Source organism: Phocoena sinus, chromosome 7 (assembly GCF_008692025.1).
Source record: "Phocoena sinus isolate mPhoSin1 chromosome 7, mPhoSin1.pri, whole genome shotgun sequence".
In the NCBI taxonomy this organism is placed as follows: domain Eukaryota; kingdom Metazoa; phylum Chordata; class Mammalia; order Artiodactyla; family Phocoenidae; genus Phocoena; species Phocoena sinus.
The window spans coordinates 31,288,037-31,301,281 of NC_045769.1; the positions used below are offsets into that span (position 1 = coordinate 31,288,037).

The window sequence follows — 13,245 nt, forward strand, 5'->3', positions numbered from 1 at the left end:
TTAAAATATATATACCCCATTAGCTTACAGGGTGCAAAACTATGAATCCCTTTTGGTCAGTAGAAAATTTCTTCATCTTTGTATCCCTTCGTTGTTGAAGAATTAAGAAATGCATTTATGGTACACTTACCGTACTATCTTGAAGATTTGGACAAGGTTTCACAAACAAGGGCATATTTGAGCTTGAGTTTAAAAGGTGCATACAATTTCACCAAGTAGAAAAGAGGCAAAGGGGTGAGCCAGGTGAAGGGAACACTAACTACAAAGACACAAAGGTTTGAAAGAAAGTAGCAAATTTAGGGAATGCCAAGTGGCTTGTGGTAGCTGCAGGTTAAGGCGATTGTAGAAGAGAGGCTAGTAATAAAAGTGGGCAGACAAGAAGGGGATAGATCATGAAGAGCCCCTGAATACGAGCTTCCTGCATATTCTGTGTATAAGTGTTTCAACTTGGAAGATAAAGAAAAAAGAGGTGGGCCCAACCACTGTCTGCATGTATGCGGCGGGGAGGCTGTCAGTTTTTAACAGGATACTGATGATGACTAACTTGTGCTGGAGAAAGATACAAAAATTATACTGAATGTTGAGTGCATTTTTATTTCAGTATCGGTAAAACCTACTTTTTGGGTGATTAACATGACCTAATGGTAAGAACATCTTGATTCCCAATATCTGTTAAATTGTAACAGATTATCTTAAGTAAGATAAGCATGCAAACCGATAATGGTTAAATTCCCCATCGTCTTGGATGGATCTCAAGAGCGAGAAAACCAGGGAGAATCAGCCCCGCATGTGTTGTACCAGCCTGGGCTAATGAGTCCCATGAGAAGTAGAACCAGTTCCAGTGGCCTCTGAGAGCTGAGTGGGGAGCAGAGAGGATGGGCTGGGGCTTTGGGGCTCAGCATTTTATATGCCCCCTGTGATGAAGAATCGCTGGAACACACATGCTACTCCTCCTCTGACCACCCCCTCCTGTCCTTCGTCTAAACAAGGGCTCAGGGTGGGCCTGGCAGCACAACCAGGTCACCTCCCAGAAGAGCCATTCATGGATCCTGCATCTGCTGCCAAGCATATCCCTCCATCCCTGTGTGCCCAAGCCGTGGCCACACCCTGCCCTGAGGGCAGTGAAAGGAAAACAGAATGGGCAGATAGCAAAGCTGGTGGCTTTGCTTCTGTCTTTAATTCCTCTAGCTGAGAAACTCAATAAATGTTTTTTCTTTGCTTTTAAAGTTCCAGAAATGTAAAGTACTGAGTCTGATAGAACCATGAGAGTAGATAAGGGATGATTTCTTCATCCTTCATCCCTGCCCAAATACCTCCATCTAATTCTGAGGAACTGCCTGCATCAGCTTGCTGATGAGTTTGGACATGGTTCTCCTAGCAGTGGGAAGCCACTGGAGGTTGCTGAGCAGGGGAGTTATATAATCAGCTTTGTGATTTAGAAAGGTAGATCTGGCAGGAGCAGAGATTGGGGAAAGCCGGGCCTGTAAAGAAGGAGGTCAGTTTGAGGCCTCTGTGGTAGTCTGATCGATGGGAAAGCTCTGGCCTGCTTCAATGGTCATGGACATGAAGGCTGAAGAAACTGTGGATGATGATGGGAAGAAAAGGAAGGAAAAGGATATAATGACACGGTTTCAGACTGAATGGCTGGAAGGCAACACTGACCACCAAATAGCGAAGGCTGGCCAATCTCACCATTTCATCTGTGACACAAGGTGAAATGGGATTTGAAGCCAAGGAGTTAAGCATTTTCAGGGTTTGATACATATTCACAAAATGACTCTCAGGAAAATGATATCACTGTATTATTTTACAAAGAGCATGTGAAAGACAGCACAGAAAAATTGTTCCTGACACTGGAGCTAGCAAGGGTTCAAATCCTACGTTTGCCACCTAACAGCTATGTGACTTTGGAGGAGTTATTTAACTGCTCTAGGCCTGTTTCCTCATCTGTTAAATTAGGGAGATAATAGAACCCAACTAAGTATCACGAGGCTTAAATGAATTGTTAGGAGTACAGGATTTAGAATACGCGGTGCACTGCCTTGAGCTCTGTGCCTCGCATATAGTCACCACTGAATAAATATTATTTCCTATCTGTGTCTGACCCAACATCAGTATTGAAGAAGCAGAAAGTCCACCTTCAACGATGGGGAACCTCAGCTTACTTTTCTTCCTACGCTGAACGTTACATTGCTCAGATGGTTCAACAAAAGCTGAAAAAGCCAAAGAAAAACAAACATTTTTCCCTGAGAAAGCTCATAAGAGAAAGGTGAAAAAACAAATTCCCAGGCACAGGGGTACTCTGAGGTTCAGCCTTTTGAAGACCACAGTGCTTGCTTATAAATAGAATATTAAAACAAGCAATTTTCTCCTTTCGTCTTCCCTTATTGCCTAATTTTCCTCCCATACTATTTGCGTAATGCATAAAAGGCATCCATTATGCAAATGAATGATAGGGCTGTGAGGTTGCTGAAGCCACAAACTTCACTCCAGATGAAGAGAAGCTGCCACAAAGCCCTCCGATGACCGAGTTCCAGCAGAACTGCTCTGCTAGCTTGGTTTCCAAACGATAGAGAAAAATTATGAAGACGATGGGTCATTTAATTTCCACTTGGTTTATTTTAAAAGGGGCACTGTAGATGCTTTCCAGAAAATTAGTACAAAATATAAATATTCAGTATTGTGGCATGTAAAATAAACTGTATAATGTATTTTGTTTCAAATGGCAAAAATTATACTATGTAAAATTTTTACAATTTTAAGCATGTGTTTCCCTTTGCAAAATGGAAAAAAACCTCTGGTCTAGCTTGAGAATTAACCTATAACCGGCGCTTAGAGCTGTCTCAAAATGTATGCATACATTCAACGGGAATAAAAAATGGTTTTCAGTACCAAAATATTAGTGGATTTTCAAAACTTTATGCTGTTAAACTGACCTAAAATTATCTTTAAGAGTTATCACCAATAACTGACATTATTTATCTTGGAGACATAAATTCACTAAAACTTTAGAAGAATGTTTATTTTCTCTTTCTACCAATACCTTTAAAACAAATATAACAAAAGGGAATTCTGAGCAAAATCACCAGGTTGGAATAAATCAGTAGGACAGAATTAGAAACTAACTTCAAAATGTTTCCCCCAAACTCTGAGTTATACAACTTGTGGAGAAGAAAAAGGTGGCTAAAACGGAAAGCGACCTTTTATTTCTAGCCTGGATTCCTTGATAACCCTTAGCTTTTACCAAGTGACTTTTTAAAAAATTTAAGCAGTCCTCATATGCTACAGATGAAGCTCATCATTTACAGTCCAACTCCTCCCCAGTAACTTCAAGGATATGCAATTCAGATTCACTTGCAATTCAAGAAAAGAACTGCATCTATGGCCTGACCATCAGCAGCTGCAAAGATCTACGTAAAAAAAATAATTTAGAGAAAGACAAACCAGGTTGATTTTTTTAAAGGCAAACACTAACAGGGTAAGTCATAAAGTAGAAGAAACTCATAGCCAGCAAGATGAGGTTTTTCCACCAGGTGAAAAGCATACCACTAAAATAACACACCTACCTAATTTCAGAGCAGAAGGGGTTACTTCAATTTCCCCACCAACTGGTTTAAACGCAGCCAGTTGGGCAGCCACTTCTGTCTCAAAAGCATCTGGGCTCTGCCGGCCTGCGGGGTTTCCACTGGGGCTCTCGATCTTGTGGAGTGGTTCTTGTTCGTCAAACACAGCAATCAGCTACAAACAAATCCAACAGCACTAATTACTTTGTAGAACATGCATATCACATCAACCCTGTATCTAGCTGATTGTGATCTTTATTTGGTTTTTTAAAAAATGACCTCTTAAAACTGAAAACTTTAATGTTACTGTAGCACAACTCTTAATTCAACATTACGCCTAAAAGTGCCATGGTCAAGAAATAATTAATGGTTTGTATATTCCTGAAATAGAGATCCAATTTTGGCTAACCCTCTGGAAGGAATGAAATGGCCGCCACCTCCCCTCACCACCTTTTCTCATATGCCTGAAACGACTTCAGTATCTCTTTCATTCAAGAGTGCTGCCAGACAAGAAAGTTGAATATGCAGGCTTTGAACAATAGACTTACATGGTAGAAGAGGACATTCCAGGTTTAGAGAGGAAAAGACGATAAAATCCCTTACTGTAACTGCCTTTCAGACACAATCATAAGTAGAACCATACATACATGTGTATATTTACACACAATCTGTGTTTATCTTGTACACATAGATATCCCATTTGTATTCATGCCTGTAATTTCGTTACTTTCCTTCATGACTAACCAATGTTGATTGGTTTAAGTCCAAAGACACTAAACCTCAGAACTTTTATTCCCATCTTCATCTCAATTTTATTTCATATGAGAACTATGCTTCTCGTCATTCATATAAAAACGTTTAACTGTCCATCTCCAAGTCATTCTTCTTAAAATAGGGGCAACATATAATAAAATAATCAAGTAATTGGGCAAACACTGCTGTATAAATGGCAGAGGCAGCCATTTGCGTTTTTGGCCAGCAGACAGCATCACGATAGGAACTTCCAATGGCTCTCATCAGCTGATGTGGAAAAGTACAAATATGAGTGCAGTAGGCAGCTCAGGGATGTTACTGTCAATCCAATAAAGTGCAGTGAGTGCAAATTTAGAAAACTGCTAGTAAGTTTTCAGATATTTCCATTCATTAAATAAAACAAACCTACTTATCATTCAAACATTTATTTAGGAAAGGCACTCAAAGCCCCATTCATAGGGGAACCTTGTTGGCAGTAGTATTAATAACACCAGTGCAGGGTTAACCAATCAAAACATCATAAATTCCAAGTTCAGTCTTTCAAAAGAAATGAATACAATTAGGGATATGTAAATTGGCTATTCAAAAATAACCTTCATAATTGACTACTCATTTCCAGTATGGAGACTTTTTTAATTGGAAAATCCAACAATCCTCTCACCACGGAAAAAAATGCTACTCCCAAGGCATTATTTTTAATTCTTGAAATTGAGCACATACATTTTCTATTTTTAATTGGTAGCACTGATGAACCGATTTGAGATGACTTAAATGGATTAATAATGAAAGATTATTCTAGTATAAAAATAATCAGGAGAACTATATCTTTCTAATCATCTGGCCAAAATGAAGAGTTTAACACTTTAAATCCTGAAAAGAGAAAGAAAATCAACTTTTAAAATGTGATAGAAGTGTTATTTTCATCACTATTCCTGTGACATAATTTCAATTTTACATATTGGTGAATTCTAACACATACTTGTAACATTTATTTTAAAATACTAATCAACAAGGCAAAGTGGCTTATTATACTGGTACTACACACAGTTTTGTGTAAGATTTCCCTCTTGCTACATCCTTAAATCTTAGTAGATCCTATGTACCTGAAATAATGGCAAAAAGAAAAAAAGGATATCACTCAGAAGTATAGTACAAAAGCTTAAACTTGATAGCTCATAAATAAATCATTATCTATGGCTCTTATGTAACCTTCTCTCCTTAAAATACTTCACTGTCTTCCATACTACTATTATATTCACACAAGGTCAGAGCATATGCAGTAACAACGTTATACCTATTTATCTAATGGGAACACAGGGTAGTCAGAGAGTTTGTTTCCCAAAGTGACAGACTAAACAGTAATCTGTACTAGAATCTCGTCCAATCCAGGGATTCAGACCATACTGTATTTTCCAAAAAGAGCACTGTGAAAAGAGAGGCTACATTATGGAATGTTTACAGCTTGTCCAGGAGGATGTTATGCCCTAAAGAAATGTGTATTCTACTCTTTGGAGATACAGGCAAATACACGACTTTCTCAAAGATGACAGTGAGACCTGGAGGCTCCCCAAATCTCATCATCTCTTTGATTAATTAATTGCCTAGTCTATCTCCCAATCTCATGATTGACAGGAATTATCTCCACAGAGCCTACTCTGGATGTCTGGATGAATGGATGGAATAAAGTCTCTACTCCTGGAAAGAAGAGAATCAGTTCCTGAATCTGTGGCACCCAGACAAAGGCACTGGTACCACAAGTGCTGGCTGATAAGAGCCTCTTCATCCAGTCTTCATCTCAACATCTACAGTATATCCCGACTTACACTTGCGTCAACACTGATAATTAATTTAAACCCTATGTTGTAGGTCTCTGTTAGCTGGATTACTTGATTCATCAAGAACACCTACATTCCTGGTGACACAGTTCCTGGTGGAGAGTGTGACAGAGATATGTAATTAACATAAACCACTGTTCTAATCCCTCAACAGAAGGCAGACTGATTTCCAAAGTGTCCAGTGTATGAAAATGGCCTTACTCCGCCTTTAAACCCATTCAAAATTACCTTTCCCACAGCGATGAGCTGAACATTAAAAAAAAAAAAGAGTTATATCTTTATTAAAAAATTTCTGTTAAGGCTCCATTTAGACTAAACTTCTGTGGCATGTGGGAGATTTTCCACTGACACCTTAGGGACTGCAGTAACCTCAACTTTTTGCAAAATGCAAATAGGCAATATTTGATTTGGATGCCTTCCTCTTCTGCTGTCCTATCCATCTTCTGGTGCCCCTTCTGTTCTCCTTATGTGTTGCCAGTATTTTCATGTCACTCAGTACAGCAGTGACATTTTCATAAGACCACATGATCCAAAATGATCTGTTCAAACAGACTTTACTTCCAATCAAAGCTCCCACCCCCACAGATCTCTATCAGCATTTAGGCATCTAATCCGCAGATACACACAGGTAGGTCAGTTTACAAGTATGCTATTCACCTGCTCATCAAAAAACCGAAACCAAAAACAAATCAACCTTCTCAAGACTCACCCCTACTGAAACCACCCCATTTCCCACCTTCCATCTAAAGCCAAATCTGAAAGCTCTCCGTAGAACAGTTTCCAATCTCCGTCCTCCTATTCTTTCCTGAGGCCCCTCTAGCCAGGCTCTCACCCCTCTCTTCCACTGAAACCGCCCTTGTCAAGACCAAAAACAGTCTCCACACTGCTAAATTCAAAGTCGCGTCTCTGGCTTGATTTTAGGGCACAGTTGATCACCGCTTCCTCCTTAAATGGTTTTCTTCACTTACCTTCCAGAACACCACATTCTCTCAGTTTTGTCCTCAAATCCCTGGCCCCTCCATTAAGTTTCCTTTCACTTATCTCTAAAAACGTTAAAGTGAATACCTCTAAATTTGTATTGTGATTGAATTTGTCTCATGGCAAAGATATAAGTGTATGCTGATAAATTCCATACTTCAATCTCCAACCCAGAGCTTCTTCCTGAAATCCAGGCTCATATGGTCAATTGCCTAACCTATCATGTCAGAAACTGAAAAACTGATCTTCCAAAGCTCTTTCCATAAGCTTTTTACATCCCTAATTAACGGCAATCCATCCTTCTAGTTGCTCAGGCCAAAAGACTTACAGTAATCCTCAATCCCTCTTTCCTTCCCTTTCTCCTCATCTCTCATACACCGCACACACATCCAATTGGTCAATAAATGTCAAAATATAACCAGAGCTTGACCACTTCTTACCCCCTCCACTGTCACCTCTTTGGACCCAGCTCCTATAGCCTCTCCCATGGGTTACTGCAAGGGCTCTGTGATTGGACTCCTTGTTTCCACCCAGGCTCCCTTTCAATCCACTTTCAACACAACAGCCAGTGTGATCTTGCTGAAACCTAAGGCGGATCGCATCTCTCCTCTGATCAGAACCCTGTCATACCTTTCCATCTCACTTAGAATAAAGCCCAAGTCCTTGCAATGCCCTGTATGGTAATGGGCTCCCAGTGAAGGTTCTGACCCCACGTCCTGATGATTCTCTCCCTTGTTCTCAGGATTCTATCCAGCTATGCTATCTTCTTTGTCCCTCTCTGTCTTTACATTTGCTGTTCTCTCTGCCTGACACAGTCTTCCACCAGATACCTGCATGGCTTGTTCCTCGATCCCTCACATTTTTATCAAGCGCCAGGCTTTCACTGGCCGCACTACCTCAATTGAAATGCCGCCTCTCCCCCTGCCCCCACTTGTCATACTCCCTTCATTTTTCTTTATAGTGTTTGTCACCACTCAATGCTATGTTTTTTTCTTATTTGTCTTATTTATTTGCCTGTCTTCCCTGTAAAACTCCCTAGGAAAGTATACTAGATTATAAGCTCCAAGAAGACAATGATTTTTGTCAATTTTGTTGTTTGCTGTATCCCTAGAACAGTGAATTAGAGATGGTAGGCACCCAACATATATTTGTTGAAATAAACAAGTGAAAAGAGGCAAAAAAGGATATGAAACCTAATATAGCAATGAAAGATAGCTAGATTTTTCATGTGTTTTTAAAACGCTAAAATTAATTTTTTAAATGAATGAGTATAAATGACCAATATAAACCTGTAAGACACTCAATACATCATCATCATTATTACTGTTGCTTCCGTTTTGTTATGATGGGGGGAGAAGTTCCTCACTTTCTATTCAACACCGGGGGTGGGGGTGGGGGGCAGAAATGGCTTCTGCTCTTGAAATGGAGATTATGTGTTTTCTTTTCCTTTTCTGGTTCATTTTTGAAAGGGACAATCTGCTGATCTGGTTTCTGAAGGAGTGGAAGAGTTGTACTAGGGTGGATGGAGAGATAGGCAAGGTTGGCAGTTTGGTCCCAGACACCCCCTTGCTTGCTTTCTTCCAATTGGCTTTCTTCCAATCTTTCTTCCAACTTTGATGTACCTGGTGTGAAGCTTTTGGATGTGTCCCCAGAAGTAGCTTTAAAACAAATGTGAATAAAAAAAAAAAAAAAAAAAAAAAACAAATGTGAATAACCGAGTGGAAGCACAGCTTGAATTGACATGCCATAAACTCAAAACTGAAGCATTCAGCTTTTATTTTACAAATTCATGTCAATTTTACATTTTACCAGCTTCCCATGCTTGATTTAACATGAAAAGATTTTCTCTTTAACTGTCAGTAAAATTAAGGCAATGACCTCATGTGTTTTGTACCTCTACTTGAGAGGTCAAGGTGGAGTGTATTTCTCAGGAAAATACCTACTTCCTAAAAAGAACTGAGGAAAACACAAGAAAACAGGTACATTAACGTGGTATGTACAAATTATTTTCAATAACTATATCTCAATTGCCAATGCTGATGGTGTTTCCAATTCAAAGATCAGGCATTAGTTTGGTAACTACAAGTACCCCCTGACTACTCCTTCCCCAGGGGGTATTAGGAAGGAACATCTGAAATTATTTAGAATTTACCTAGAAAATATATTATGCAAAAGCTTTATTTTAAAGAATAGTTCAATCTCTTTTTTTCGTATTTACCTTGTAAAGGTCAACAACCACCACCTCAAAGATCAAAAAGAAATAAAAGAGCTTTGGATTTACCAAATCCATAACCCGGAATAAAAGCCTTGATCGGAAGAGCCACGTGCCCTTCACAATTTCACATCATCAATATCTCCTCAAGGATTCAGACCTATGTTTATACTCAAACAAGGTAAAGGTGTGAGTGAGTGTGTGTTCATGGGTGTGTGCTGGGGGTGAGTGGGGTGGAGGCAGAATATGAATGTCGTTGATAATATTCCTAACAAGCCTAAATGCTTAGCACAGAGCCTGGCACACAATGGAAGGGTAAATGTTAATTCCTTTTCCTCCCATAGCTAGCATTCCCTGGCTCCTGGACTGAGTCCCACTTGACTCGTTTATCCCTATTCTGTTTTTACTTTGTTGCTTCTCTTTAATCTCTTCATCACAGGGTTGACAGAGGAACAGAGAAAGTACCAAGATCAAACACATCAAGTAGGTAATTTTTGTTTTTCTCTTTTCTTTGCTCTTCATCACACAAGAACACACAACCTTCAGACATGCAGTGCCGTTCTTCCACCTAGCAATACATGGTTTGTGCTGTCTGTTCTATTTTTACCATAACTCGAAGCAATATAGCAATGCCTTTACTTTCTATACTGACAAGTAAATATTTTAATAATAAGTGCCACCAAGTACATTTATTGCAGAGCCCCTCAATATTCAAGATGTGGTTTGCTCCGTCGTCAGCCTGTAGCATTCTGTCACTTTTACAGCCTGAGTTTTTATAATCTGATGCTATTATCTTTAGTCTACATAGAGAATAAAAAAGAATGATCCAAATGCTCATAGAACATAATAAACTGTATTTATAAAAGTATCTTTTTGGGATAAGCAATTACACGGAGAGATATGTGACTCCACTTTAATTACATGTCAAGTGAACTAACTTACTACTAAGAAAGGCTTATTTGCCATATATATATATATATATATATATATATTTTTTTTTACTGTTTCATACATATTCCATGTTAGCAACAACTATCAAGTAGAATTAAAAGACCAAGAAAAAAAGCAGTATCCTACAGAATAAAGCTGGAATCATTTGTCTCAAATCTTAATAGACACAATTAAATCTAAGTAAGACTGTGAAATTACAACAATTTCACAAGTAGAGAAAGCACATTATGACCTTTGGGGGAAACACTGCAGAATTTCGTTTCAATGTATGCATCTGCTTGTAACTAAATCACAACTGGCTATTGAGCTAATTTTAGGCCACTTTAAACAAAGGTTTGAAAATGGACCCTTTGCCTTCAAAGGATTTTGACAGCCAGCTAAAAACATTTAATCTGGATTTTAAAAATTAGTAGGCTCACATTAGCATCTTCATCAGATCTACCAGCCTCAGAACAAGCGTGTAACAGCTCTGCTTCTCAGAAACTTCAATCGACATTCAGTAAATGAGATAAAACCAATTTTCATTTCCTCTCCAAACTGAAAATCGATAACAGGGACCTTTACAAACTTTACAGCTTTAAGCTGCATTCTAAAGAAAATAATAAAACATGATTTATTCAATTGTACTAAGAACCCCTTTTATCCTTATCACTTTTTAAAGAGGCAGAAGCCTAAACTGTCCCATAATAACAAAAAATATGCCTATTAAAAAACACCCATATTTCAGCCAAAAATACATTTGCTTCCTTTAATTATGTAGTAAGTTATACTGAATCCTATTTATCTTTTGACTACCTTGAATTAAAATTTCAAAGATGATGTGTTACCACTTGACAAACTTAAGAGAATCTCGAGTTTGCTTTGCTGCATTCTTTACTTTCCTTAGTAATAATAGCTCACCATTCATGAAACAACATTTACAACTCATTATCTAATACACACAGAGGAAGCCGGAGGAGCCCTTTCCTCGGTGCCCTTCACCTTCCACAGCAGTGGTTGGGCAAAGGGTCTCAATGAAGGTCAGCTGGCAGCCACCAAACCCTAATCCTAGGGCACCCGGGGGCAGCTACAGGAAAAGTAAACAGGTACAGAAACCGGGAGAAAGTTTTAAGAATCATCAGGATAACACAAATGTCAGAAATATAAAAAATTCAGTATACTCGTCAGTAATATTTCCACTGTCTCTGAATTACACATATTAAAAATAATATCCCCACAGGAAAGCAGAAGATACTTGGGTTAAACTGGCTGGGAAGTTTTCAGGGATGAGGCCAATCCACTGGGTGGCTTCGCTTGCCATTTACCCAGTATATCAGTAGATGGTTCCTTGATTCTATCCAATCCCAAGGGCTCTGAAAGTCTTGGGAGAGTGTACAGTATTAGAAATGAAGATACAAGTTAGGTTGTTTTACAACGCATGGACACACACACACACACACACACACACACACACACAAATGACTTTTTCTTCGAGTTATTCTTATCTAAATCGTGCATACCTAATCTGTGTTTTTGAAAGACTATTCAATTTGAAACAAGTATATCTGACACCAGAAAGCATAAAATAGCATATGGGAAAATAATTTTGTAAATTATAAAGCATACGTACACTTACAATGATGTAACATTGACACTGAATAGTATTCCACTGGCTTAGTTTCATTTTCCCTACAAATTCTATTCTCTGACCAAACCAAAGCTATAACTGTCTCAGAAATACAATTCGGCAATCTCTTAGCCGAGGCGCAGAGCTACCACAGCCATCAGAGGTTATGTCAATAGATCCTTGAAGGCAGTAACTTGCTGTAATATAAGAGTGATTTCTCTCTGCAGGAATTATCCCATTACAACGAAATGCCACACTACCTCTGGCCAGGTCCTCACAGGTCTACTGCCAGCGGCCCAATCCACTTCTGGGTTCCACTCCAGTCCCCTGACATTTACCCATAACACTACTTCTAGAGTGGTCTTCCATCACACAGATCTGGCTTGGTCTTGCTCCAGCTTAAAACTCTTCACGGGCTTCCCTGGTGGCGCAGTGGTTGAGAGTCCGCCTGCCGATGCAGGGGACACGTGTTCATGCCCCGATCCGGGAAGATCCCACATGTCGTGGAGCGGCTGGGCCCGTGAGCCATGGCCGCTGGGCCTGCGTACCTGGAGCCTGTGCTCCGCAACGGGAGAGGCCACAACAGTGAGAGGCCCGCGTACCGCAAAACAAAACAAAACAAAAAAACCTCTTCATTATCTATTATGGCTTTCAAAATGAAGTTCCAGCCTCCCAGATGAGGCTCTCCATCATACTCTGTGGTGTTTCCACAATAACCTGTCCAGGTGTCTGTCATCACTGGTCACACAGCACAAAAGATCATTGATTTATTTACCTCTAAAAGTAAACCGTAAGCTATTTGAAACCATGGGTCACATCATTTAAAAATATATTTAACAAGTATTTTATAGCCCTGATTATGCACTCGGCACTGTTGAAAGTGCTTACATATATGATTTAAGAATCACAAGAAACCCTATGAGAAAAGCACCATTATTCCCATTCTAAAGATGGGAGAACTAAAGTACAATTGACTTGATATTCCAAGCTCCTAGTATGGTACTTGGCAGGTAGAAGGGGGTCAGGTAAATGAGTGATTGGAGTTCTCTGCTATATCCGAGAGGAAGAGCAAAGCGTCTTTTATGTGGATTCTACACTTTTATGTGGATACCACCTGTGTCCTAATTTTCCATGCACATAGGAATAAAGGTAACCTTCATTACCAGGCATGCTCCTGTATAGGACAAAATAGCTTCTGCCCATCCTTGAGGTTCAATCCAGAACTGCATCTTACAATTTGTTCACCTAAAATCCACTTAGTACATTATGATCCCAATCCTGTTTCCTGGTGGACTACATTTACGTATTTGATCTTCTTCCAGAGGAAACCTTTTAAAATTGTAAAAC

The 13,245-nt window shown here is 39.3% G+C and overlaps 1 protein-coding gene across 2 annotated transcripts in view; it reads right to left on the reverse strand.

Moving 5' to 3' along the window:
- The window catches only part of PARD3B (par-3 family cell polarity regulator beta), a 1,051,931-nt gene that overhangs the window by 669,741 nt on the left and 368,945 nt on the right, over positions 1–13,245 (reverse strand). For both annotated transcript variants that reach the window (XM_032637435.1, XM_032637436.1), the window contains one exon: positions 3,567–3,738. In XM_032637435.1, coding sequence (XP_032493326.1) covers positions 3,567–3,738 — 172 coding nt within the window. The remainder of the gene's footprint in view (positions 1–3,566; positions 3,739–13,245) is intronic.